Raw genomic sequence first — 26,640 nt, 5'->3', positions numbered from 1 at the left:
CCGACACATGCAGCGACAGGCGATCCCAGTCCCAGTCCCAGTGCCAGTTCCATTCCGAATCCGAGTCCGAGCTCCAACTCGTCTGAGCAGCGACTGCAAACTAGACCAAAGCAAACAAAACACCTGCAGACCGCCTGTCTCTGATCATGTCTATGCTGGGACAGGTGCGTGCACCGAAAAAAGCCGCAACAAAACAACAACAAAAACAAGAATGTATGATAGAGCATGGATTGCTCAGCAGTTGAATACCCTGCAATTTGTATGAAGAACTTACGGAATGGAAGTCAGCAACAACTCATGGGTAAGTGATTCGTTTGCAGTAATACCAGTAATACAAGTCTGTACAGTTAGTATGAAGTTTTAAGGATTACAATGTTGTGCAGGTATAAGGTAATAGAATTAATATAGAACAAACACTAGGCTAATACTCAATCATAGATTAATCTCGTATTATATTGTATATTCTTAAAGGCATTTAGGAACGCTCTGAGAAATTTTATAAAAGAATATATATACATACCAACTTTTCTATATATCTCGGCTAGTCTTTCAGATCTACATCTTCATATTCATATTCAATATTTACACAGTCAATTCAATTCATAGATTTTCCATTTTCACTCGCTTTAATTACTCATTAGCCATATTTCGACAAATTGCAAATACTCCTTTCATTGTTAGAGTGCTGCGATCTGTAATGCAGTTGCAGTTGCAGTTGCAATGTTGCGCCTGCAACTGAGCAAACGAGTTGGGCAGTGAGTGTGTGAGTGTGAGTGTGCGTGTGTGTGTTGGCTAAACAGGTATGGTTGCATTTTTACCATAAAGCGAACAGCAACTACAACTACAACAACAACATGAGCAACAATAAAAAGCAACACCTAGGCCCAGAGAGCCTGTCCAATTGTCGTTGTCGTCTAAGCTCGGCTGACTGTCATCCAACTCTGCCTACTGTCCAGCCAGCCAATGTGGCCTCCATATATATACCTATATATATTTATAAAGAGTGTCTGTTCTGGCCAGATATGCCAGCAAATGTCTGCATTCATATTTACTCCATAAGCCATGTTAAGCCCCCGCAGGCCACAGTAACCAGTACCCAGTACCCAGTACGCAGTGCCTGATGTTGAGTTCCCAGTCGCCAATCCACATACCAAGTCCCATCCCTCACTCTCTGCCCGGTTTTGAGATATTACTGGTAACTGCGTACGCAGTTATTACCAACATTTCTTTCAGTTTTTTTATTGCATTTGTTTGTCTTGATGTCATTTTCTTCTCTCTGGGATTCTCTGGTACTTTGTTGTCTTTAATGAATGCATTGTAATTCCTCAAGTTTTAGTGCAACATTTTAATAAAACTCGCGAGCAGCAGGAAATTGTTATCGTTTGGTTTTGTCTCTCATATATTGTTGCTATTAAATAAGTAACATTTATTATTGAGTAGTGTTGGCCAAGCCATTGTAATTGCATTTGAAACGTGATCTTTGCTCATTAATGAGAGATATAGTCGTAGATAGTGGATGTGTACACATATGTGGGGCATGCTAAATTTGACACATCGTTACTAATGAGATAAATAATATGATTCATAGGCTCATACACTCATACAATACAATGCGACTGCGATTGAGCTGTAGCGATGAATACCTTGTAATTGTGAAATTCAGCTGACAGATATCATCTATTAGCGAGGTATTTAGTCGGTTTGCGCAATAGCTAGTACTAGCTGAACTAGTGTTGAATTATGACTCGGTTGCTATCAAATTCCATGCGTAATAAAGTGACTCTACAAACATCAATTATCAATTTGATTACAGTTCGAACTTTGCACCATTGAACGGATTGTGTGAATTTTTAAGATACACACTGGCCAAATTATTCGAATCATTTGAAAGTAAATCAATTCCAAGATCTGTGCAGAAGATAAAAGGAATTCGCTCTAAGATCTGTGTTGGCCCATAAATTATTTTAATATTAACGCTGAATCAGCATGAAATGAAGAAGCTGAGCCACATGCTACCCATTCATGCTACACGCTCTCTCTCTCTCTCTCTCTCTCTAAGGTCTCTAAGGCCCGATTTCAATGTCTTTATAGACTCGATTCGCTGCTAAATAATCGTGGAAAATTGGGAAATTCCCACAGATGATTTGAAGTTTTCAAATAACATTTAGTTCCGGCAAATTTGTAATTAAAAACTATATATATTTAATTCCCTAGAATATCATTAGTAGATTAGAAGCTTAAGCTAGCTGATTTAAATGTTTTTAATGTAGGGATGGCAGTTTTTTTTTTTGTTATATTTTATAATACATATTTACATATTTAGCCATGCATTTCTACTAATCTGTCTGTATATCTATCTCGCTTATTTTGACTAATTCCGTAACTAACTCTGCAGTCTCTTTCTCTCCTTTATTTGATTGTTGACTGTGACACACTAAACTATTAAACATTATCTATGACCGTTAAATGAATGAATAAGAGCGGCATATAGGGGCGAATATTGAGAGCTTATGCTTTATATGTATTATCAAAGCGCACTTTGTACAATTTACGATTTTCATTCATAAATGCAACTTTATTTCTATATTAAAGCTTTCAGCTTAACTTTTTCCTGCTATAAATCTTCACTTCAGTATCATTTAGAAACGTTTTCAACTTTACGCTCAACTGGCTGCAAATGTGACGATTTCAACAGACCCAAAACGACAGACAAATACGAACTCAACTGTAAATTTCCGCTTTGTAAATTAGGTGTACAAAATGCTATGCAGATTTGTTAATTGCTTCGAGTAGGTAAAAGGCAAACATATGTTTGAGTGTTTGAATAATAATAAGAGTGCTTGCTGCCTTGATTCCAGCTCGATTCATTTCACAATTGTGACTACACGACGTACATTCATAAAATTCTACAACTGAGTGCAGAGTGGTGGCCAGATGGTGATAGGACGGGGGACGGGGACATTTAGAGATAGGCCGTACGTGAGAGACGCCAGAACAAGTGCTCAGAGAAACAGTGACTCCGTCTCCCTCTCTCTCTCTCTCTCGCTCTCTATTACGCTCTGTCTGTCTCTCGTAAAATGTGATAATAGTATTCAAACAATTAAACAATTTTCGCAAAATGTTAAAACAAGTAAAGAGGCGATGGCAGAGGGCAGGGGAGCTGGGCGGGGCAGGGTGCACGCGGCGGGCAGATAGCAAAACGTTTATATGTTCTCATTATAATAAAACAAAATCGCGCTCTACACGTACTTATTGTCATGCAATAACAACAACAGCGCAACAACAACAATAACAACAGCAGGGCAGCAAAAAACAAAACAAATACAAAAACAAAAAAAAAAGATTAATTACAAAAGAAAAGTAAAGAGGTAAAGTTTACCCGTAGAATCGACTTCCAGCTGGCGGCGGGAGGCAATCGACTTGACTTTCAGCACAATTGCAGGAACGTAGACGAGGTGGCGGCGGCGTTGGCGACGGCGACGGCGACGGCGATGACGGAGATGGAGACGGGCTGAAATTGGCGGCGGCGCAGGCAGAATCGAAAATTAATTATGCTTGACATGTTGCCGGACCGAGGAGCAGCAGCAACAGCAGCCGGAGCAGTAGCGGGCGGTGGTGTCGGAGGATGCGATAGTGGTGCTGCTGCTGGAGGCGGAGTCGTCGTTGTCTACTAGCTGTTGCTCTTTTTGTGTTATTGTTGTCGATATGAATCGCATTTTTCAATTGCTTTGTGCGGCTGCTCAACGGCTCAACTGCTCCACACGCCTGTCCGTCGTCTGTCCACCAGCGACTGTTTGGCTTCTATTTCAATTTCAATTTCAATTTCTGTTGCCTCGGTCGCACTTTAAATAGCAGATTTTCGCAAATTTTCTGTTTACGGCCAATAATTGTTAGCCAAGAGGCCACGCGCCACACACACACACTTCAAGAGACACCTGCACACGCTCACAAGTCAGTTCCGGAGGATGTTTAAATGACAAATTACGCATACGCCACGTTGTGCCGCAGCTGAACTTGCGCTGAGCTGAGCTGCGCTGCGCTTAGCTAAGCTGCGCGCGCGCTAGTTAATTTATTGTCTATTACTTGATTGTGTTTGTTTATTGTTTTTGCCTTAACTCAAATGCAAATGCGAATGCAATTTATGTAAAACGCAACGCTGGGCGCAGCGGCTGCAATTGCCAATTGCGCGCCAATTTGTTCTTGTGTTTATTTTGTTTAGCTTTGGGGCTTGTTGGAAGCGTATTTCAAAGCAACAAATTTCGCTCACTAAATGTTGCACATTTCAGATTTGTATTACATTTATTTTGGTATGACTTTTGTTTGATTTTATATTGTATTTAATAATATTATTATATACACACATGGAAAACACGCGATAACAAAGCTTGGCTCAAGCTGTTGCAAGGCAGCGCGGGGGGTAGACTTCTCTCCTCTCTCTCTTTCTGTCTGTCTCTGTTTCTCTGTCTTTATTTCTCTCAATATTTATATGATATTTATTCTGTTTTGTTTTCGACTTTCTTTATCTGATAACTCAATTGGATTTCATATAAATTTTCCTTTCATCAAATGATCGATGTGCGACGCAAGCGAGCGCGCGTAATTTTTCAACAACACGGGAAAAACTTTTCCTGGCTGCGCAGGCAGTTTTCTTAGCTCAGCGGCAGACGGCTTCGGCGCTTTTCTTTCCGCTATTCTCTGACCGTTCGCCGGCGCTGTTAAACGAGAACTGAATGCACGAATCGCAGGCGAACCACGAACGGCTAACGACTGCGGCGAGAGCAGAGCAACGACACGAGCCCGAAAAAAAAAAAAACGAAACGGGTCGTGCACGAGTCGTGCGCCTTCTTCTTGTTATTGTTGCTATTGCTATTGCTATTGTTGTTGTTGTTGTTGTTGCTATTGTTGTTGCTGTTGTTAACAGCAACAGTCGCTGCGGATTGGTTTTTCTTCGGTTTTAGGGGGCTCGAATCTTTAGCTAGCGCCAGGCAATTGGCTTGGGGTCAAGTTGAACTATAGATGCCATAGAAACAGCATGTATTAGCCATAATGCGTTGCCAATTCAGCGCTATGTATTAGGATCAATTAACAATTTTGTATGGATAAATATTTTAATGCAGATAAAACGTGGCATAGTAAATATACTAAATGCTGTTTAAAATTATGATAACAAAATCTGCAATCGTCAACTCACTTTTAAAAAATAAATAAATAAAAAAAAAAAAAAAAAATATATATATAAATAATAAAAGAATCCAATTCTTCTCTAATAATATATTACTTGAATCACTTATACTTAACTTTTCTTTGTAGATTATTTTTAAATAAAACCTCGAATTCGGCTCCTAAGACTGACTTTCTATACTGGCCTCAAATACTCCGTCGTGAACTACTTTTATAGTATTTTTTTTGTGACTTAATATATATTTATTACATTGTTATTTACTTTAAAGAACGTTTAATATTACCTCTGGCTAGTTAGTTATAAATGCTAAATCGATGCCTTGTTTTTAGCATGGCTCAACCATATATTAACTCCACTTAGTATACCTTTCAATAATATAATATCTTTGCTTCAATGGAACTTCTGTTCTTTTGGTTACTTCAGCCATTCGATGTTGCTTAAAAAGGTTTTCCTTTTTCGGTAAGTGTTCAAAGTCCGCTGCGTTTATTTGGTGCTGCTCGAATTGCTTGCTTGCTTGCTTGTAATACTCTGTTGGTGCTGCAATCAGCAATTGGAATATGATTTCCAGCATTCCAACAAAGTGCACAACGCTGTGAAATGAACACCTTGTTAAACAGGTGCTCTGTGGCACACAGGTGAATGGCTCATTTGATAGCCCTCGCATATGCCTGCCTGCCCGCCTGCCCGCCTGTCCGCCGTCCGCCGGCACGCCCTCCTCAAACAATGCTGGCTAATAGTGTTATCTCTATTCTCAATTTCAGACGCTTCCCAGAATTCTGCGCTGCAAATTAGAGTTTGTCAACTGGCATTTTAATATGCCTCGAACATTGTTCTGTTTGCTCTGATATTGCAATTGTCGAAGGAAATACCATTCGGAATACCTAACCCAATAATCATGCGCAGCGGCGGCGGCATCACTTTTATTTCATGAATGGAACGCAAACTATGCAAGGCCAATTGAAGTTTACCTATCTATAAAGATATCATTATGATCCATTAGGTAAGTTTTAATAGCGTGAGTTGAGGAGCTCGCCCCAGGGGAATTGTTTGCAAACGAATAATAAATCGCGCAAATTTACCAGGAAATTAAACAGATTACTGCTTGTGTAGAATTTAATATAAATTATGGTACAATTTTTTATCAGAAAGCATAAAGAATATGTTAAAACATGTTTGAAGTGTAGTAGGCAATAAACTTTGCATCTGCTAATGTATGGGAATATAAGTCTTAAGGAATGAGTCAATATATTTCATTTGCGGGCAATAAAATCGAAATTCGTTTGTTTTGAACGCGAATGAATTTTGTGGGGAAAACTCATTCATGAATTCTAGAATACATGTTTGAACTATAGAAACAAAATGGAACTAGATTTGGTTTTAAATTGGGAGACAAGTCCATATTCCACTTAAGCTTTATACTTTTCACTCAAAGAGCATAATATACATATATTTCCTTCAAATTTTCTTATGCTTATGTCTTAAAAATATTTCAACTAAATCATATTTCAACCCGCTTGAGCAAAAAAGAAGAAGAAGAAATGTCTACAACATTTTCACATTAAAGTGGCCCAAACAAATTGCAAATGTCATTTACAAGGCATAGACATTTGGAATCATGCATTAACTAAATGCAACAGCACATGCATTACAACAACAGCAACAGCAACGGCAACATGAACATGAACAGCAGCAGCAACAAACAGCTGCATTTTACAGTTAAATACAGCAACTAGCACTTAGCCGCACTTGTTCAAAAGCCACAAATCTTTTATGGCATTTGTTTCAAATGCGATAATAACACTTAAGTTGGTAAATTGTTGGCTTAAACGCAAATTAAAGACAACTTTTGACTAGATAGAGCTGAGCAGGCGTTGAAGGCGCGCAGTGCGGGCATATGGGGGCGGAGGTAGTCAGGTGTTTTATCTTTTTGCCTGGTATAATTTATACTTAGCCAAACGCCAAATCAAATTGGTAAGCATTTGACATTTATGCTCAGAGCTGTGAGCTGTGAGCTGGAGCTGGAGCTGGAGCTGAGGAAAAGCACATTCAATGTAATCAAATGCCATGGAAAATGCAGTCAGCGGGCAGGTGGGCGGAGGAGCGGGCAGCAGGAGATGATTTATGCACTCATTGTATAAGATTAGCTAGACATAGGCATACAGCCGGCCAGGCTAGAGCTAAGCAAGGAAAAGCTTTGCGCAGTTATCACGAATGCTGTTGTTAGCCTCAACAGTTACCAGTTGCCGCGTCGCCGCATCGCCACGTTGCGAATCGAAGTTGGTTTCGGTTTTCGTTTTCCCAGGCGCACATTTTGTCACAAGAGGCTGCCATTATTTATGAGAACTTGCAACTAGCTAACAATTTGCAAATGCCGCTGCCTCGCATGCATGCAACCACAGCACCCGGCCGCAGCCCCAGCTCAGATCGGCCGCAGCTGTGGCGTCATGTGGCAGACCCTGACGCAGTCTATGATTTACTTTTGTAAATTCAATAATTGCGCTTCATTAAATTACTTATATTTGTATAGAGTTAACTGTTATTGTAAACAACTTTAAAAGCAATTTGGCATAAACGTCATTGCCAGCAGCAGTCGCAGCAGCTGGGGCTTGGGGTCCGGAGGGAAAGCGTTTCGACCCACAATTTTCCACGCCACTTGAGCGTAATTAGCCGTTGAGCTTCTAAGCGCTATGCAAATAGCACAAGCAGCGCAATGCCAGCCTCTCTGCCTTCTACCTTAGCCACGCCTACCTACGTCCATGTGGGGCTCAACTCTCCCATCTTTTTCCTGCAGCTCTGGCGTCTATATATAAAACAGTTTTCGATTCTATTTTGATAACTGCAAATATTTGCAATAAGCCATTATTTGCCGTACTTTACGTAGTATCTGCTGTGTACGAGTGTGTGCGTGTGTGTGTGTGTGTGTTTGTGTGTGCTTAGCAATTTGTGCTTTCTGCCTTCGCTTTGCATTTTTAACTGTTTTATAGCGTCACCTGAGCTGTGGCCTAATCCCAAGCAAAATAGATACGGAGCACCCACTAAACTTTCAACTCAGAGTTCTCAGTTCGAACTGCGTAGCTCTTTGGGCATTTTCCATGAGCTGGAAGCCACGTGCGTTGTAGGCAACAAAAAAGAAGCAAGTGTAGGATATGAGGGCTCTGGGAGATATGCACAACTCGAAAATACCCTTAGAGCAAGGTCAGACTTTAGATTTGAATGATCTAAGTACACATACCATACATCATCTTATTATTAACTAGAAAATATATTGTTAAGGTACATATGTATATAAGTTTGTAATAGTCTAAGAAAATCAAAGTACATAGATGTCAATGTGCTATATAATAAATAATAAATTAATTTAAGTAAACTATAAATGACAGACTTAACTATAAATAGATCAAGCGAGGTGTGAAAAGATGACAGGACTTTTCTTCTTTCTTTTTCATTCGCATGATACAGATAAGATTGCAAACGTAGCAAAAGAGAAAGTTAAACATGACTTAACCGCCTCAACTTGTCAGCCTACTCGAGAGTTGTCAACCTTCGACTATGACATGCATAACACATAGACATAAATATGATACCCTGTTAAGCAGTGTGCTCATACAGGGTATCCATAGAAGAAAGCCACAAACAAGCTGCTCAAATTTCTAATGGCCATCGGCAAAGTTCATTTGCCTGCAGTTGAGCAGTTGAAGCAGTTTGGCCAGAAGTAAGCGATACCATTATTGGGATTGGGACGGCACTTGACACAACACAAAGGCAAACACTAGCTGGCTGGCTGGCTGGCTGGCTGGCTGGCTAGCTACTCCTATTCCCATTCATTCAGTTCAACTGATGGCTAAGTAGCGCCAACTGCGACTGCTGACTGCCTGTCAGACAGAGATCAAAGCGTCGCGTTGTTTACACAGGCGGCAAAAGTCGCATGCTGTAATTACATAGATGGGTGTGCGACGACAACAACAGCAGCATCGGCAGCAGTAACAGCAACAACAACTATAAAGCCAGCTAGAGCAGCAACAACAAGGACAACACACTATATGAAAAGTCTTGCAACTGGCTGTCAGCTTGGCTAATTGAAACTGGACACACGCTGAGACGCAGACAGCTGCGGTTGGAGGCAAACATAATGGCATTGGGAGAAAGCAGACTGAGCGGGGAGTGCGGGCGCGTGGGCGTGGTGGCGTGGTGGCGTGGCTGGGTAAACAACAATATAACTACTAATGTACACAAGCAAACATATAAGTCACCCAGCCACAGCGCGTATGAGCAATATGCTACAGTTGGACATTCACTGACTCGCCAACTGCTGTGCTGTGCATGTTTTGCATGTGACGCGATGCGCTTTATTTATTGCTTTTTGACTTTCATCGCGAAGTCGCGAATCTGCCTTTAATTGAGTGCCTAATTAAAAGGCATTGAATTACACGCGACCCCAAACATTGGCCATGGCAATTAAATCGAACAAGCGACGCATTTCCAACCTCGTTTGTGTTGTTTTCTTCATTTCGTGCCGTTGTCGATGCAATGTTGCTGATTATTTCGGAAATGCCAATCAGATGAAAGGCCCACAGAACGTACAACAGCATACAGCATACAGCATACTGCAAACAGCAATCCGCATCATGCGCAATCGAAATCGCAGTTCGAAATTCGCAATGCTCGGTTCGTATGCCCCCCTATAAGAGACTTTTATCTTGAGCTGCGCCGTTGTCGTCATCTGCGTTGATTACCGTCTGCATGGAGTCTGCGTCAGCGTGTCGACCAAGTCACTCCCGATCCAGCTCTGACTGAACTCGGCAATTATTCAAGTTGCAAACAAGATTTCAAGTACAACTACAAGTAGGCCCAATTATCTACTGAGCGCAACTGCTAGCTGCAGCGAGACGCGAAGCTAAAGTTCTTAGTTCATTTTGGCAACAATTCGTTTGGTTTTATATACATTTGTGTTGTTTACATTAGCTAACTTATATATAACAAATCTTTGAGCTAACAATCTAAATTTTAACTACAATTAGTAATAGGTTTCAAGTCGTTGCTTAGTATATAGTCTGATCTTCAGAAATATCCACTTGATTTACTGCTGCATGCAATATAGCTGATTGCAATAGCGGTACGTTGTGTTATCGCTCCTTATAATGGTTATGCCCGCTCCGTAGTAAGCTGAAACAGAATTGAATAATTAAATTAAGTTGGAAACAAAATTATAATCTGTATACATACGTATGACGTAGGCCGATCCATCAGCAGGTCCAACCACCTGTAGCGCTATCAAAATGATATCTATCAATTGACCAAGAAACATGCCGCCCAGAGTGCATAATTTGAGCAGCCCAATGCCCGGATAGCCCAAGTAGAAACGATCTACACCGAACATGCCCAGGAACACAGAGAGTAGCAATGTCGTGTCCAAGTGATATCCATTGCTGCGAGTAATAAAAAAAAAGGAGAACTGTAGCCGGCTCAAAAAGGGCAGTGACCCGCACTTACGTCCACTTGCAGGGCATCTCTCGTGTAAACGTTGAGTTGCCCGTTTCGGTGCAATTGATTTCGGGGGCAGCTATGCACCAGACACGCGCTCGATTTTGTTTTGTGCAGCCACGTAGCTGTTGAGTCTTTGGATCTATGTGATTCTTGGCGGGATCGGGGCACATAAATTGCCCCATCAGCAGCTCGTTGCAGTCCACAGTTACGGGTTCTGTTTGCGACACATAGCTGAGCAGTAGCAGCAGCAACGCTACGTACCACAACATTTTGTGATCGTATTATAACAGTGTATAAACTTTGCTATGATTATTTTCCAAATTATGCTTAGACATTTGCAAGAACTTTGTTTTGTTTTGTTTGTGTGTCGTCTTCTTCTTGTACTCTTACGTTGTGGTGGTCCGCCGATAACTATGCAGTGCTGTAAAATTAAAGACTAAATATACGCACACATATGCAACAGATGGCGCTAATTCAAAATGCGCGAATGTTAACTTTTGAATTGTTTAATACTTGAAGTTTATTGAAACAGGCCCGCCTGTTTATTAAACACATATTTCTTGCAATTCAACAGCACGCGAACTTCCTTGGCCTGTTCCGATTTAAGTTGCTCCAGCGTGGCACTCGAGATTCCATCCCTGAATACAATGCACACCTTCGAAGTCTGTCCAAATGTGCGTTCGATGTAACCTGCCTCTCCAGTGGACAACTCCACGCGCTTGCCCACATACATGTCGCGGTTGGCTTCCTTTTTAAAGAGATTATGTACAATGATTTCATTCGAGTTGACAACGCGCTGTACGCTGCCCTCCTTCTGCTTTCTTTTGAATACGCGCAGCTGAGGGAGAACTTCGCTCTGATAGTTGACACAGTGCGTCTGCCAGGCGATGCGACCCCAAAAGGCCAGTCGACAGCTGTTGCTGTGCACATCCATATCCAGCTTAGAGGCAATTAGCGTAGTGGCCACGGTGGTCAGCACTGGCGTCTCGAACTGCAGCAGTGCAAAGAGGCCATCGTCAGACGTTGCCTCCGCCGGCAGCAGCTCCTCTACGTACGCATATTCCCTGCTGCAGTCGAATTCTGGACAGGCAACAGCGTTTTCATCCCGGAATAGCGTCAGGTTGGCCATAACCGTGTCGTGGCCCACGCTGATGTGTAACTTGCCTCTGGAGCGGATTGCCTGTTTGTAGTACCGAATGGGCTGAACCTTCACGCAAACCGCATAAACGGGACGCAGATAGCCTGGCTGAGCTATGATGCCACGCTCCATGAGCTTGGCATTGAACTGGGTGACGCAGAGGCCAATTCGATCGCCAGTACTGGCTTTATCCACCGGCTGGCGGAATCTTTGAATAGATTTCACTTTACGCTTCTCGCCCAACAGCGGCAGCTCCACTGTGTCATTGATGGCCACTTGGCCCTGCAGTAGGGTGCCCGTGCAAACGGTGCCCTGCCCCTTTATGGCGAAACAGTGGTCGACATACATGAGCAACGGTGCATCTGTATTTCGCTGCGGCACATGGTAAGCAGCACGTAGACCCGATCGTAACTCCTCAATATTTGTGCCTTCCAAGGCGGAGACGGCAAAGATGCCCACTTGGTCGCCGTAGCTGGTGTCCGAGAGAGTCTTCCTTAACCTATTTTTAAGCTTTTCCAGCTTGGAGGCGCGCTGTTCTGCTGGCAGTGCATCGATCTTGTTGATGACCACGATCAGCTTCTTCTTCAGCAGTTCGCCAATGACCAAACACTCTGCCGTCTGCGTCTGCATTCCCTTCTGTGCGTCCACCACAAGCAGCATCAGATCAATGATTTGGGCACCTGTAAGCTATACTTCATGAGCTAATTTTCAGCTTTCGCCCTCCAAGTCTCACCTCCAATGATGGTACGTATGAGCGACGCATGTCCTGGACAATCGACGAACGTCAATTGTAGCTGCGATCCATCCGGTTGATCCAATACGAGAGCACTGAACCCCAAGTCGAGTGTAATGCCTCGCTCCACGGACTGCGGGCTCTTATCAAACGCCGCTGTGCTGGAGATAGAGCTCAAGGCACGCGCCAAAGTAGTTTTACCGCTATCTACATGGCCCAAGAGACCGACATTGAAGTTCGTTGTCATTGTTTACAAATAATAAGGGCGCACACACGACATAATCTACACATGCGGTTCATCGGTAAACTATCGATAAATGCTTAGTTACAAAAACAGACAACAGATGGCGACTATAGTAATTCGGTTAATAATAAAATTGTTCGCTCTCAACTTCAATGAATGTAACGCAATTATAAATTTGCTCAGCTCATTCTAACAATGAGTGTGAGATTTCCACGAGCTCCAATGCAAGTTTGTAGATGAGCTTTAATAGGCAACAAGTCTCAGCAGCAGATGTATAAATTCTACGTTTCGAAATGAACTCACGTTACATTTAAAGTGAGTTCGATTCAACGCGTTTAGTTGTAATTAACATCTACTGTGGAGTGGTCAGAATTTAAGAGAAATAAACAAGTTTGACTTGCAAAAATGTCCTCAAAAAATATCATACCCAAAACGGTTAACCCCGATCTGCAGAAGGAGCGCGAGGGCGCCAGTTTTAGCAGCGAAGAGTTTGCAGTGTGGTGGGCGGGTGGAAAAGAGAAACTTGAGTTAAATAGAACTGTTCGTAAGTTCAAAATATTTAGTTATTCTATAATTGTTTATTTCTGCTCGAGTGTTTGTAATCTAATTTGTGTTTTATTTTAAGACTGCAAATTGATTATATTAAATAAATTAAAGCAAGTTTTGTCAAAGGAACTCCCCAAATGAGATTTGGCTTTGTATCCTCCACAAAACTTCGAGAGCTTAAAGTTTTTTACGCTTGGAACACAGATAATAGCGCTTAAAATTATATTCAAATTAATTTAGCATGCTCGCAGCCTTTAACTTTAAATAATGCAAATGAGTGGAAGTTCAAAAGGTTCGCTTTGAAGCGTTCTTTAATCTTAAATAAGAATATATTATTCGTATTTTACATAGTTTTAAGATTTATTTAATATTTTTTGGATATTATTTTTTCCATTTACAGGCGAGTATATGTACAAGGATTTCGACTATGATGAGAGCCAACAGCTTTATTACAAATCGCATGAGGATATGTGCGAATTCGCCGTAAAGTCCAGCATAGGTGCTGCGAAAAAACTACGCCAGCTACAAGCGCGACGAAATCCTGGTGGCAATGAATACTGGCCGTTAGTAAAAACAGTTTATTTATATAGATTGAATTCATACCCTACTGTTTTCAATGCATCAGTACACTCTTTGACGAACCAGAACTGTGGAGTCTACATCAGGCTGGTAATCCCTTCAATGTGATGTACATGGTCGTGGTGGATGCTCTAAGGACTCAATGCACCCCGGAGCAGTACACAGAGTTTGGTGTGCGAGTGGAACGCTTTGAGGTAACGGCTACCTATGCCCAGACGGAGCTGGGTCACAGCAGCCATTTACGTGGTCTAGAAACACGCGCTGAGTTTGATCGGCTTACGGATGAGTTTGTGTTGAATACGCCTTCCATATCAGCGTACAAATGGTGGCCAGGGGGATGTGAGTGGCTTATACTTTAGTTATGAGCTCTTAATCCTAACTTCCATCCTTTCCAGTGGGTCAATGTTCCAACCATGCGATAGTTATGGCACAACTATACATTGATGGAGAGCTTAAGGGGCTACACATGTTTTACGTGCAGTTGCGAGAGGAACACACTCATGAGCCACGGCTAGGCGTACACATTGGCGAGCTGGGCAAGAAGATGGGCTTTCTGGGCGTCAATAATGGTTTCCTCGGTATGAAGAACGTTCGCATTCCACGCACTCGGATGCTCATGCGCCATGCCCAGGTGCATCGTGATGGCACCTACGTAAAGAGTCCTGTGGACTCTCTCACCTACTTTGCAATGCTTTCCACGCGATGCATCGTGGTTCGCAACTCGGCTGTCGCGCTGGCCTCAGCAGTCACTATAGCCACGCGATTCTCGGCTGTGCGTCGCCAATCTCCCATTGATACCAGGTGTTACACTCCCTAGATAGTCAAAAATATCATAATAGCTGAAGTGATTCCCATTTTCAGTTTACCCGAGCCGCAGATCTTGGATCATGTCACTCAACAGTTAAAGGTCTTTCCGGAGATAGCTGCCAGCTTGGCCTATCGCCTAGCCTACAATTACCTCAGGGAGTTCTTTAACGATACTTCCAAGGATATTAATCAGGGCAACTATAATCGTCTGCCCGAGCTGCACTCTCTCTCGTGTGCCTTGAAGGTTATGAGCACAAGTGACTCCGCCGCGGGCATTGAGCGACTGCGTCTGGCCTGCGGTGGCCTTGGCTATCTTGCCTCTGCCAATCTATGCAATATTTATGTAAATACAGTCGCTGCCTGCACCTACGAGGGGGAGAATACTGTGCTTCTCCTCCAGGTTGGTCGCTTCCTCATGAAGTCGTGGCGTGCAGCTCAGAGTGGAGCTCCACTTGCGGTCACTGCCAGCTACTTGGCAGAGGTGCAGCGGAATACGGAGTTTGGATTGTGGTCAGGCAGTTGGGAGAACTTGGTGAAGGCAATGCAATTTGCTGCTGCTAAGTGAGTTGTCCGTAGTCTTAAATTCTCATGCAGCCTGTAATTTACTTTATATTCTTCAGTAAAACTCGTCTGGCCTTTAAGAGTTTATCAAATCGGATCGATAAAGGAGAAACGGAGCGAATGGCCTCTAGCCACACAGGCATTGAGCTCACGCAGGCAGCTCAGGTACTGTATGACTCAATTGATATATTTTCATATATATACGCATATTTCGTATAGTTACATGCTCGTGCCTTTGTGCTGCACAACTTCCTTGTTGAGGTAAAAGGGCCAAAGTCCAAGGCTCGCTCGCCTGCCTTGAATCGAGTGCTGGAGGATCTGCTGGAGCTATACTTTGTGAATGTTGCATTGAACAATATGAGTGATATACTTCGCGTGGTCAACTTGACCGATGAAGATCTGAACATGCTTCAGGCTCGTCTGGGGGCGGCGCTTGCCAAACTGCGGCCCAATGCGGTGGCCATTGTAGATGGATTTGACTTTGGTGATGCGCAGTTGAATTCAACTCTGGGATCTCATGATGGCAATATGATCGAGCGAGTCTTCGATGCAGCCTTGAAGGCTCCCATGAACCGGAAGTCGGTGCCGAAAAGCTTTCACGAGCATTTGGGCCCGTTCATGAAATCAAACATCTGAAACGAACATTTAAAAAAATTACTAAATGCATATTGTATGGATTGGGGATCTTATGCAAATTTTGTATATCAATTTATATTATTAATTTTTTGATAATATTCTTGTTAATTTAATTGTATGGTTCGCGCGAGTTATTTTGAATGAAACCTAAACAAAACTCAGCTCAAATTTATTTACAACAGATGGCGACAGTGTGCCAAACAAAAGCACTCGCAACCTACCTCAATGCAGTAAGCAACACGCATATACGCATATATGTATGCACATACATATGTATATGTATTTCGGTTATGATTATTTTTACAACATGAAAGCTTTTTAAGTTCAAAGCTCTTCATAAAACGACTCTGATAGTAGCAAAGAGATATGGAGAGCGAGAGAGAAGAGAACCGGTAAAGAGAGTGAACGATTTCGACTTTAAATTTCCATTAAATTTCAATACGACTTCAGTTGCGATCTGGAACGCGTGGCAAGTGGTGGTTGCTTGGGATCAAACTTTCGATTAACATAAATAAATTAAAGTACTTAATATGTCTGCAAGCAGCGTGATACCCAGCACAGTTAATACCGATCTGCAAAAGGAACGCGATGGCGCTAGCTTCAACAGCGAAGAATTCGCTGCCTGGTGGGCGGGCGGCGCAGAGCAATTGAAATTTAAGAGAGGCATCAGTAAGTAAGAGCAAGTTTGGAATACTTAAGCATGCAACAACGTAAATACCTGCTTCTAATACTATGTATGTATGTACATCTGTATAATGTCAACACACCGTTTGCGTTTGTTATCACATCTACATTGGTGGTCAAAGGTCCAGATAAACAAATGCAATCTCGATGTCGAAGCTAAAATCAGCTTTATTATGTTTTTAATAAACATCTAAGACTAACTACTAATGCTGACTAAGCACTTTTTACTCTTTGGCTCTAACTCTCTCTCGTTCCCTCTGTTTGCAGAAGAGTACATGTATAAGGATGTTGACTTTGCTGCCCTCAATCAGGTCGACTACATGTCACATGAGGACATGTGCGAGTTCGCCGTAAAGAACAGCATTAATGTGGCGAAAAAGCTGCGGCAGCTGCAGGCAGAGCGAAATCCAGGTGGCAACGAATATTGGCCGTGAGTAAATGTAACTCTCTTAAACAGAGTTCTTCTCTAACTGCCTCTCTATATATTGCAGTACGCTGTATGATTCGCCCGAGCTTTGGGGTCTGCACAAAGTGGGAAATCCGTTCACCGTGATGTTCGTGATGGTAATTCACGCTCTGAAGGATCAGTGCACACCCGAACAGTACGAAGAGTTCGGCAAGCGGGTGGAACGCTTCGAAGTATCGGTGGCCTATGCCCAAACGGAACTGGGACATGGTACCTACTTGCGTGGCCTGGAGACACGCGCCGACTACGATCGGGAGACGGATGAGTTTGTACTGAATACACCTACCATTACCGCCTACAAGTGGTGGCCAGGCGGACGTGAGTTGTACATTAACTAATGATAACTGCCTTAATCCTAACTTCCATCCTTTTCAGTGGGCCAGTGCTCCAACTATTCGATTGTCATGGCACAGCTGTACATAGATGGAGAGCTCAAGGGACCTCACTTATTCTATGTGCAGGTGCGAGAGGAAGACACGCATGAGCCACGGCCAGGCGTGCACATAGGTGAGATTGGAAAGAAGATGGGCTTCCTGGCCGTTAATAATGGCTTCCTGGGTATGAAGAACGTGCGCATTCCACGCACTCGGATGCTCATGCGGCATGCCAAGGTGAACCGTGATGGCACCTACGTAAAGAGTCCGGCCGATGCCCTCACTTACTTTGCCATGGTCCGCACTCGCTGCATCATTGCCCGCAACATGTCGCTGATTCTGGCCGTGGCAGCCACCATTGGCACTCGCTACTCCGCTGTACGCCGACAGAGTCCCATCGATCCCAAGTATGAATTATTCTGTGCTTTTACCAATATTTTGTTTACATATAGAAACTACTTTGCAGGTTGCCCGAGCCTCAGATCTTGGATCATGTCACCCAACAGCTGAAGGTCATCCCAGAGATAGCCGCCAGCTTGGCCTATCGTAATGCTTGTGACTACCTCCTGGAATTGTTTGATGCCACCTCCAGAGATAAGGACCTGGGCAAATACGAGCGACTGCCCGAGCTGCACTCGCTCTCCTGTGCTCTGAAGGTGCTCTGTTCCAGCGATGCCTCCGCGGGGATTGAGCGTCTGCGATTGGCTTGTGGTGGTCATGGTTACCTGACCTCTGCTAATCTTGGCAACATCTATGTCAACGCAACAGCTGCCTGCACCTATGAGGGGGAAAATACTGTGCTTCTACTCCAGATTGGGCGTTTCCTGATGAAGTCGTGGCGCGCGGCACAGAGTGGAGCTCCCCTAGCACCCAGTGTCAGTTATTTTGCAGAGGTGCAGCGGAATCCCGAGTTTGGAGTCTGGACGGGCAGTTGGGAGAACTTGGTTAAGGCAATGCAATTTGCTGCAGCAAAGTGAGTTATGCGTATGATAAATGCCTAATTCTGATCTGTCATAATCCAATTTCCCTTTACATTCATTAGCAAGACTCGCATCGCCTTCAATAATCTGGCCAAGCGCTTGGCCAACGGCCAATCGGAGGAGGTTGCCGCTAACCAAACGGGCATTGAACTCACCCAGGCTGCAGAGGTACAGTTACATTAATTCTTTTCAGTAGAGTGTATAATCTAAGTATAGTTACATTTTTTCCCTAGCTGCATGGTCGCGCATTTGTTTTCCATTCATTCCTCACTGAGGTAACTGGGGCAAAGTCCAAGAAGCGCTCGTCAGCTCTTAATCGAGTGCTGGAGCAGCTGCTCGAGCTCTACCTAGTGAACGTTACACTGAACAACATGAACAACATCCTCCGTGTTGTGGACTTAACGGATGAGGACCTGAACAAGCTGCAGACACGTCTGGAGACAGCTTTGACCAAATTGCGCCCGGATGCGGTGGCCATTGTCGATGGCTTCGACTTCGCTGATGAGCAATTGAATTCCACATTGGGCTCCTATGATGGCAATGCTTATGAGCGCATCTTCGATGCCGCTATGAATGCGCCCCTGAACCAAAAATCGGTGCCTAAGAGCTTCCACGAGCACCTGGGGCCCTTCATGAAGTCCAACTTATAAAACGCTGATGTATATTCGTCTCTTAGTTCTGTTTCTTATTATTGTATATATGTATGTATTTTACTCTTAATTGATTTGTAAACACTTGTTAATCGCATCAGCAGCAGCGCTTACAAGTTGATTTATGCTTTATCTGCGCTCTCTTTGACGTGCGCTCAGCGAGTATATTGTGATGAAAGCTCTTCAGCTTGTTGCTCTGCACTTTGCCCTCAAAGCTTTTTTCCTCATACTCGCTCTGTGCGCTATCGTCTCAGTTGAGCGTTGTAGCTTGGAGCGACAGCAGCGATCGTGCTTTCTATTTTATTATTGTCTGGTCTTTTGTTAAATATTGTAATATACTAAGATGTCGCATATTAAAAATCTAATACCAACGACTGTTAATCCTGATTTGCAAAAGGAGCGCTCGTCGGCCAGCTTTGATGTGAACGAGTTTGCTGCCTGGTGGCAGGGGGGAGCTGATAAACTTGAATTGAAGAGAAAAATTGGTAAGCAAAGCGCACACACACTCACACAGCTTAAGCTTGCTGGCTCTGTCTTTCTCTCAGTTGCTCTCGTGCCCTTCGTAAGCTACGTGATTTAGCCGCTGCTCGGCTAACTGTTTATCAGAAATGTTAATAATGTTTAGCTAGCCGGCAAAGTCCATTAGATTATATCAAATACATTGTCTATTGATTTCACGTGTAAGCAAAATGTTTGATAAGGTGCTTTATGTCTTTATGTCCATTGATTTTGGTTATCAGTCTGAATTGTATTTACTTCTTTGATTGCATTTAATATCTGCAATCCAAAGTGTAAAGGCTGGTAGGACAGACTTTGATATGAACTATGCACTTCCCATAGACTTTTAATATTGTATCATCTTATCTTCATCTTTAGAGCTTGCTATCTTTAGTGATTTGGAGGACGGCTATGGCATCAACCATGAGTACATGTCCCACGAGGATCTCTACAATTCCACCGTAAAGAAGGTCGCCGAAGCAGCACCTAAGCTGAAGGCCCTGCAGGAGAAACTGAATCCGGGCGGCAAGGACATTTGGCCGTAAGTTTAACTCACGCTTAACCTAACTGAAGTAAATCCAATTATAATTATTCATAGTGGCTGCCTGTTCCGCGTTCAGAGCCACGGACTCTTTCCGGCTAATCATCCGCTGGCCACCCACATTACCATGTTTGTGGACGTGATCAAGGGTCAGGGCACACCAGAGCAGGTGGAGAAGTGGGGAACTTTGGCCGAGAACTGCAATATAATTGGCACCTATGCCCAAACAGAATTGGCCCACGGAACCAATGTGCGTGGCATCGAGACACGCGCCGACTACGATCCCAGAGCGGGCGAGTTTGTACTCAACACGCCCAACCTGGAGGCCTACAAGTGGTGGCCCGGCGGCAGTAAGTGCTTTGCATATATAAACTTAATCTTGAGTGCTTGAGTATTAATATTCAATCCTCTTCACAGTGGGCCACACGGCCAACCACGCCATGGTGGTTGCCCAGCTGTACATATCCGGCAAACTCAAGGGTGTGCAAATGTTTATTGTGCCGCTGCGTGATCCGGAGACCCACATGCCTCTGCCAGGCATTGACATTGGCGAGGTGGGCAAGAAGTTGGGCATGGCTGCGGTCAACCAGGGCTTTCTGGGCCTGAAGAACGTGCGCATCCCACGCACCAACATGCTGATGAAGTACGCCAAGGTGGAGCGCGACGGCACCTTCATCGCCAGCCCCGCCTCGAGGGTTAACTACTTGACAATGGTTTACACGCGCTGCCTCATCGTTAACTTGAACTCATCGCTATTGCTCCAGGCGGCCACCATAGCCACTCGGTACTCGGCCGTGCGTCGCCAGAGTCCCATTGAGCCCGAGTAAGTAAGACACCTTTAACTGCTTGATATAGTTCTCTGACTCTTTTGTTTTTCCCTGCCAGTGAGGCCGAGCCGCAGATCATTGACCACGTGACACAGCGACTGAAACTGTTCCCCGAGATAGCGACCGGCATGGCCTACGACATCGCCGCGAAGCACATGTGGGAGCTGTACGATCAGACGGTGTTGGATGCCAACAATGGAAAATTCGACCGTCTGCCCGACATGCACATTATGTCGTGTGCCCTGAAGGTCCTCTGCACCACCGACAGCTGCGCGGGCATTGAGCGTCTGCGTCTATCCACTGGCGGCCATGGCTATCACATTGCTGCCAATCTGAGTAACATTTACGGCAACGCGGTAGCTGCGTACACCTATGAAGGCGAAAACACCGTGCTGCTCTTGCAGATTGGGCGTGCTCTGGTCAAGGCTTGGAACAGTTTTAAGCAAGGCCAGGGCGTCTCTCCCGCGTATGGCTACTTTGCGTCGTCTATGCGCCTGAAGGAATTCCCCAAGTGGAACAATTCTTGGCAGATCATTATTCAAGCATTGCAATATACAGCTGCCCAGTAAGTGTGTGAGATGTACAGCCAGGAGACTGACTAAACCCTTCTGTATTTTCTGTATTTATAGCAAGACACGCATCGCATTTGAGAACATGTCGGAGAGAATTGCTGCTGGGCAATCACAGGCTGTCGCAGCCAACAACACGGGTATCGAGCTCACCAGAGCAGCCGAGGTAAGCCATTTAATTAAACTGTCTTTAGTTGAATAGCTAATCTGCATTAAATCCCTTCGATAGTTCCATGGTCGCCAGTTTGTGTGTGAAACGTTTTTGAACCAAATTACTGGACCTAATGCACAGAATCGTTCGCCCGCCTTAAACAGGGTGCTGGAAAATGTGTTGGAGCTGTTCCTGGTGCAGACTGTCCTCAACAATCTGGGCGAGATCTTGAGAGTAATAATAACACTTATAATATTGCAGTTTGGTTAGACCTTATTAATCATGTATTCGCATTTCTAGTTTGTCCATCTGACCGATGCCGATCTGAGATCTTTGCAGAAGCGTCTGGAAGTGTCGCTAGAGAAATTGCGTCCCGATGCGGTTGCCATCTGTGATGGCTTCGACTATCATGATCGCGTGCTTAACTCGGTGCTGGGCAGCTACGATGGCAATGTCTATCCACGAATCTTCGATGCGGCCAAACGCAGCACCATGAACCAACGACCAGTGCAAAAATCATTTGAGACCTATCTGAAACCCTTGATGAAGGCCAGATTGTAAAGAGTGCAATACAAAGGATGAAAGTTAACCATTGCTTGCATTTCAAAAATACAATTAAATGACATGAATTTAATGGCAGGTCCAAAATAAAAATGTGCCAAATGATATAATATTTTAACAACCAACCTTTTTATCACCATGGATGGAGAGAGATATAGCAAATAAATACTACTCGTGAGAGTTATTGAAATACGGTAAGTGTTCATCAACTATCATTATAATCATTCCTACATCATGTTTAAGCTAAGAGGATTATAAAAAATCGTCTGAGGCCCCTTCCCATTTCCAGATGTTAACACTCTTTCGTATTGTTTAAATTAGTTTTATTCCGTTTTTATTTAGCAAATCAAAACCAATTTCTCAGTACATTCAGCGCATTTAATAAACTAACAAACTAAACGCTTACATAATAGCAATAAAAAAAAAATAAAACACATTATGTAAACTTTTTGAAAAGAGAGAGATAGCGAGAATCGAACGTAGTACAGCTACGAGTAAGTATATGTGTATAAAAAAGTTGCAGTTGCGTTTTTTACAGTGTAGAAAAAGTTGGTATTCGTATGCAGAATGTGTGTGTTGTGTGTGTGTGGATTGTATTTTTGTTCTCTTCTCGGTTTTTGTTTTTTGTTTTTGTTTTTTTTTTTTTAATAATGATGAAAGTTTTTGTTTAAACATTTCTATACTGTCTGCTGTGTATATATAGTTAAATTACATATGAATTATTTAATTATATATGCATCATACATGATAATTACACACACAATTGATTTAGTTGGCTTAACTTTATGCTATTATTATTATAATTATTATTATAACTTTCTTTTCATAATGAAAATATGGCATATGAGCGTTAAAATTGAAGGGTTTTGGGTTCTTCAAAGGGTTTTCGATTAACATTTAAACAAATATTGCGGCTAATTTTATGTTGTGTGTGTGTGTGTGTTTGTAAGGTTTTAACAGTATTGTGTGATTGTGTGTGTGTGTGTGTGTGTATGTGTAGTGTAGGCAGGAGTTAGTTGTAAACTTAACAATAATAGACTTTTACTATTGCGTGTTTGTTCTTTGTTTATTTTAATATTTATTGTGTTCTTCTTTTTATGCATTGTAAAAATTATAAACAATTTAGTTAGAGCGCAAGTCGAACGTAAAGCTAAATAAATGCACAATTGTTGCATGCGTTATATTTTATTTTCGATTTTGATTTTTAGCCATGGAAGAGGAAGCAGCTGAAGTTAGGTGAAGCGCAGTAGAAAAAGTTGAATTCATTTCATTTGATGTTAGGCTGGCGTAACTTAATTAAATTATACAAATTACTTTTGCTTTTTCTGATTTCTTGATTTCATTTCGTATTCAATTTTAATAAATATTTTCCTTGTGTTTGGTTTTTTATTTAGAAAATAGTAGAAATTTTGTGTTATTTTTTCTCTAGTTCAGTTTGGAAAATGTTTTTACGCTTCGTTTTAATTTGTTTTGTTTTTTTTTTTTTGTGTTTTCTTTTTGTTTGTTTCGTTTTTAGGAATTACACTAATAATTACATAGTTATGCTTATGTATAATATGTATATAAACTTAAAAACATTTATGCATCATTTTCCATATTTCAGATGTGCCACGCAGATAATTATTCGGTAATCGGATTTCTCGTTTCTATCAGTTTTTAATTGTGATTTCGATTTTATTTAAAATTAACAAGTTTTCTTTTTTTTCTTTTCTTTTTTGTGGTTTACAAATTGGCGCTTATTAGGCTTTTTGTTTTTATTTTTCGACTTTATTAAAGAGTGACATCCAATTATATAATTGTGTATTCAGCTAACATATATGTTTTTTTTTTTTATAATATTATTCAATATGCACGAAATGAATTCATTTTCGTTTACATCTATGTAGTTGTGTGTGTGTGTGTGTAAGTTTTGGGTGTGTGTATTATAATTATTGTTATTATTTTTTGTTTGCTCTACTCATTTATATTCATAATTAATTTGCTTAATTTTGCCCGCCCTTATATTGTTTTTTTTTTTCACTATTTTTATATATATATATATATATATATTTATATAATTTCTGGTTTTTGTTATTATAAATTTCGCATGATTTAATTTGCTTTTATATAGTATTTGATATTTTGTTGTTTTTGTTGCTGTTGTATTACACAATTTGCTTAAAACTTACTTAATTAGAAAAGTTTGCACACACATGCACACACACACACCCAACGAACTGCGTCTGTGTGTATGTGTGTGTGTATGTGGGTGTGTGTCGCATTTAACTTACAGGTAAGTTTGAAAATTTTCCGAATTTTCTTTTCAGTTTATTTATTTTTTTTTCTTTCATTTTTGTTTCTTTTCTTTTGTTACCCCTCACGAATAAATTGTGTTTCTCTTAAGAGTTGTTTGTTTGCTGTTGTTTTTTTGTTGTTGTGTTAGTTGTTGCTGCCGTTCGTTAAAGCAACTGGGAAATTTCGCGCAGTGTATTGAGCTGAGCTGAGCTGTCGATTAACCGTATTCAAACCCGTGCCAATTACTGTTGACTGCCACGCCCACATTCAGATTTCTGCTGCTGCCGCACCCCGCTCCCCGTCTCGTCCAGATCAGCTTAATATCTGCGCGCTTGGCCATTATCTCAGGCGTAGAACTCACGATTATTCGCATTTTTCGCATAGGAATTATTAGCGGGCGAACGCTTTGGCTCGTCCAGCGCATAGGAGCCCTCGTCCTTTTTCCGCATGCGATACACAATGAACATGACGACCAAAATGGCGCACAGCAGCCCAACCACGGCGCCACCAATGACAGCTATAAGAATGATCAAAGAGACGATCGATTATTATTGCATTGATTGTTGTATATATGTATAAGTATATGAGCTATTGGGCTCTTCTACTCACCAGCCAAGATGCCGGGCTGCGCAAAGAAACTTGTCGTGCGATCCTCCTCGCTCATGATGACGATATCCCCGCTGCCGCCGGGCCTGTGCTCGCTGATCTTTGTGTCTGTGGGCTGGCTATTTATATTGGTGTTGGGGTCCAATTCGTGGACGTTGGTGCTGCCGCTGCTGCCACCCGCTGCAAAAAGTCAATATAGAGCATTGAGTTTATGTATATATGTAAGTGCATGTATGTACATATGTTTGTAGAGTATTGAGGAGTTTATGCGAGAGTATCAAACGTGCAGAAACACAAATAGTTACGTAGTACATAGAACCAGTGTCCAGTGTGTAAGTGTGCGAGTGTCGCCGTGTGTGTGTGTGTTAATGAGCTGAACTAGATACGTGTGTGTGTGTGTGTGTGAGTGAGTGAGTGTGAGAATCTATATAGATATATGCAATATATACAGGCTTTAAAATGCTAAGTTAGTTAGTTAGTTGTTCAGCTGGGCTCAACTACTTTGATCTGCGAGCATTTTGAGAACTTCTCTCTGGCCTATGACAGTTGGCTAGAAATTCAATTTATCAACCAGGAGTTCGCGGACCAGCGCCCCCCCTGCCGTCTCCTGCCATAATCAGAAAACTTTTGTCACAAATTTCTGGTCTATCCTCGAACAACTCGACTAAACTTGTTTTTTCCTGCCAACTATTAATCTTGCCTTCGCTGCTGTTGACCCAGTTGGCAGTTGAAAATTTGCATATTTTAACTCAAATTTCTGGCAGTTTGAAATCTCTGTTTGTTTTTTCTTCTCTTTTCCCCATCTTCTGTCTTATGTTATGCTCGTAAACACCTGAATGCGTAAATTTAATGCCAATTAGCACTCGGAGCAAATGAATTTTAATTAATTTAATTGGCATTTCCCCTCACGCTCATGCGGGGGCACATGTCAGGAGCAGGTCAAAGGGTTCGCTTGAAATGAGCTTAAGACAAACAAACGAATAAACAAACAAACAAACAAACAAGCGAACAAGTGAGCAAACATATTGCTTGTTTAGTCCTTGTATCGTGCTTGCAATGTCAACACAAATACAAACATCACATACATATGTGTATGTTTATGTCTGTGTGTATAGCTAAACGAGGGCTCTCCAATAAGTGACAGACAGATAGAGAGGCGAAGTGAGAGAGGGCGTGTTAGAGTGAGAGGCACATTGAGCACTTTAATTAGAATCTCTGCCTAAAAGTCTGCCTCCTGCACTTTCGAGTATTTTACTGAACTAGTTTTTCTCTAGTTCAATTAATGGCATCTCAGAGCAAATTGATTTTAATACAAGTCATTATATCAGAGCTGCAATTATAGCTCTTTGATGTTAATGTAAACAAGATTACAATATTTTGATTAAATTTATATGCTCCAATTGAATCACTTATTCATACATTTTATATACTATACATTTTAGACTCAGCTATAAACTATGACTAGAAACTATTTAAATATTTTCTCTAAATAAACTATCCTTTATATATATTTATTTATTGAGCTGCCCTCGCATATGTGCTATTGTTC

At 42.2% G+C, this 26,640-nt stretch overlaps 8 protein-coding genes across 15 annotated transcripts in view; 4 read left to right on the top strand and 4 right to left on the bottom strand.

Moving 5' to 3' along the window:
* The window catches only part of cv-2 (crosveinless 2-secreting protein), a 141,457-nt gene that overhangs the window by 26,119 nt on the left and 88,698 nt on the right, over positions 1–26,640 (bottom strand). The window contains exon 1 of one of the 2 annotated variants that reach the window (XM_089262353.1): positions 3,380–4,741. The exons of the other annotated variant lie outside the window; for it this stretch is intronic. The gene's annotated coding sequence lies outside the window, so the exon portion shown is untranslated. Of the gene's footprint in view, positions 1–3,379; positions 4,742–26,640 lie in introns of those variants that run through there. 2 annotated transcript variants of the gene reach the window in all.
* Positions 1–26,640, top strand: part of dom (domino helicase) — a 131,514-nt gene that overhangs the window by 65,524 nt on the left and 39,350 nt on the right. The window lies entirely within an intron of this gene.
* On the top strand, positions 6,004–16,001 carry LOC108654925 (acyl-coenzyme A oxidase 1). Of its 2 annotated transcripts, none has more exons than XM_089262356.1 (7): positions 6,004–6,182; positions 13,728–13,890; positions 13,953–14,245; positions 14,302–14,707; positions 14,768–15,274; positions 15,334–15,439; positions 15,494–16,001. In XM_089262356.1, the coding sequence occupies exons 2-7, from the start codon at positions 13,736–13,738 to the stop codon at positions 15,908–15,910; spliced, it is 1,884 nt and encodes a 627-aa protein (XP_089118482.1). In that variant the 5' UTR covers positions 6,004–6,182; positions 13,728–13,735; the 3' UTR covers positions 15,911–16,001. The 2 variants fall into 2 exon arrangements, with proteins under 2 accessions (XP_089118482.1, XP_017962025.1); XM_018106536.3 differs by lacking the exon at positions 6,004–6,182 and adding an exon at positions 13,118–13,325.
* bisc (TM2 domain-containing protein 1 biscotti) lies at positions 10,007–11,056 on the bottom strand. Its single transcript, XM_018107004.3, has 3 exons — positions 10,673–11,056; positions 10,406–10,608; positions 10,007–10,345 (listed from the first exon to the last, which is right to left on the bottom strand). Exons 1-3 carry the CDS (start codon positions 10,933–10,935, stop codon positions 10,260–10,262), a joined length of 552 nt encoding a protein of 183 aa, XP_017962493.1. The 5' UTR covers positions 10,936–11,056; the 3' UTR covers positions 10,007–10,259.
* On the bottom strand, positions 11,162–12,852 carry eEFSec (eukaryotic translation elongation factor, selenocysteine-specific). 2 transcript variants are annotated; one of them, XM_018106975.3, is made up of 2 exons: positions 12,538–12,852; positions 11,162–12,484 (listed from the first exon to the last, which is right to left on the bottom strand). In XM_018106975.3, exons 1-2 carry the CDS (start codon positions 12,782–12,784, stop codon positions 11,187–11,189), a joined length of 1,545 nt encoding a protein of 514 aa, XP_017962464.1. In that variant the 5' UTR covers positions 12,785–12,852; the 3' UTR covers positions 11,162–11,186. The 2 variants fall into 2 exon arrangements, with proteins under 2 accessions (XP_017962464.1, XP_017962466.1); XM_018106977.3 differs by having other exon boundaries at positions 11,162–12,491; positions 12,538–12,726.
* On the top strand, positions 16,344–19,436 carry Acox57D-p (acyl-Coenzyme A oxidase at 57D proximal). Its single transcript, XM_018106534.3, has 7 exons — positions 16,344–16,579; positions 16,862–17,024; positions 17,086–17,378; positions 17,436–17,841; positions 17,901–18,407; positions 18,477–18,582; positions 18,648–19,436. The coding sequence occupies exons 1-7, from the start codon at positions 16,441–16,443 to the stop codon at positions 19,062–19,064; spliced, it is 2,031 nt and encodes a 676-aa protein (XP_017962023.1). The 5' UTR covers positions 16,344–16,440; the 3' UTR covers positions 19,065–19,436.
* Positions 19,328–22,229, top strand: Acox57D-d (acyl-Coenzyme A oxidase at 57D distal). Its single transcript, XM_018106533.3, has 8 exons — positions 19,328–19,549; positions 19,941–20,103; positions 20,161–20,453; positions 20,521–20,926; positions 20,989–21,495; positions 21,560–21,665; positions 21,729–21,884; positions 21,951–22,229. Exons 1-8 carry the CDS (start codon positions 19,408–19,410, stop codon positions 22,209–22,211), a joined length of 2,034 nt encoding a protein of 677 aa, XP_017962022.1. The 5' UTR covers positions 19,328–19,407; the 3' UTR covers positions 22,212–22,229.
* Sdc (Syndecan) overlaps positions 24,634–26,640 on the bottom strand; it is a 137,219-nt gene continuing 135,212 nt past the window's right edge. For all 5 annotated transcript variants that reach the window (XM_018104539.3, XM_089262358.1, XM_089262359.1 and 2 more), the window contains 2 exons: positions 25,095–25,271; positions 24,634–25,002 (listed from right to left, as the gene is read on the bottom strand). In XM_018104539.3, coding sequence (XP_017960028.1) covers positions 24,830–25,002; positions 25,095–25,271 — 350 coding nt within the window. In that variant the 3' untranslated portion in view covers positions 24,634–24,829. The remainder of the gene's footprint in view (positions 25,003–25,094; positions 25,272–26,640) is intronic.

Source organism: Drosophila navojoa, chromosome 5 (assembly GCF_054131105.1).
Source record: "Drosophila navojoa isolate 15081-1374.11 chromosome 5, UAZ_NAV_1.0, whole genome shotgun sequence".
NCBI classification, from domain to species: domain Eukaryota; kingdom Metazoa; phylum Arthropoda; class Insecta; order Diptera; family Drosophilidae; genus Drosophila; species Drosophila navojoa.
Note: the sequence above shows the minus strand (reverse complement) of the source record. Positions and strands in the feature narration are given on the sequence as shown.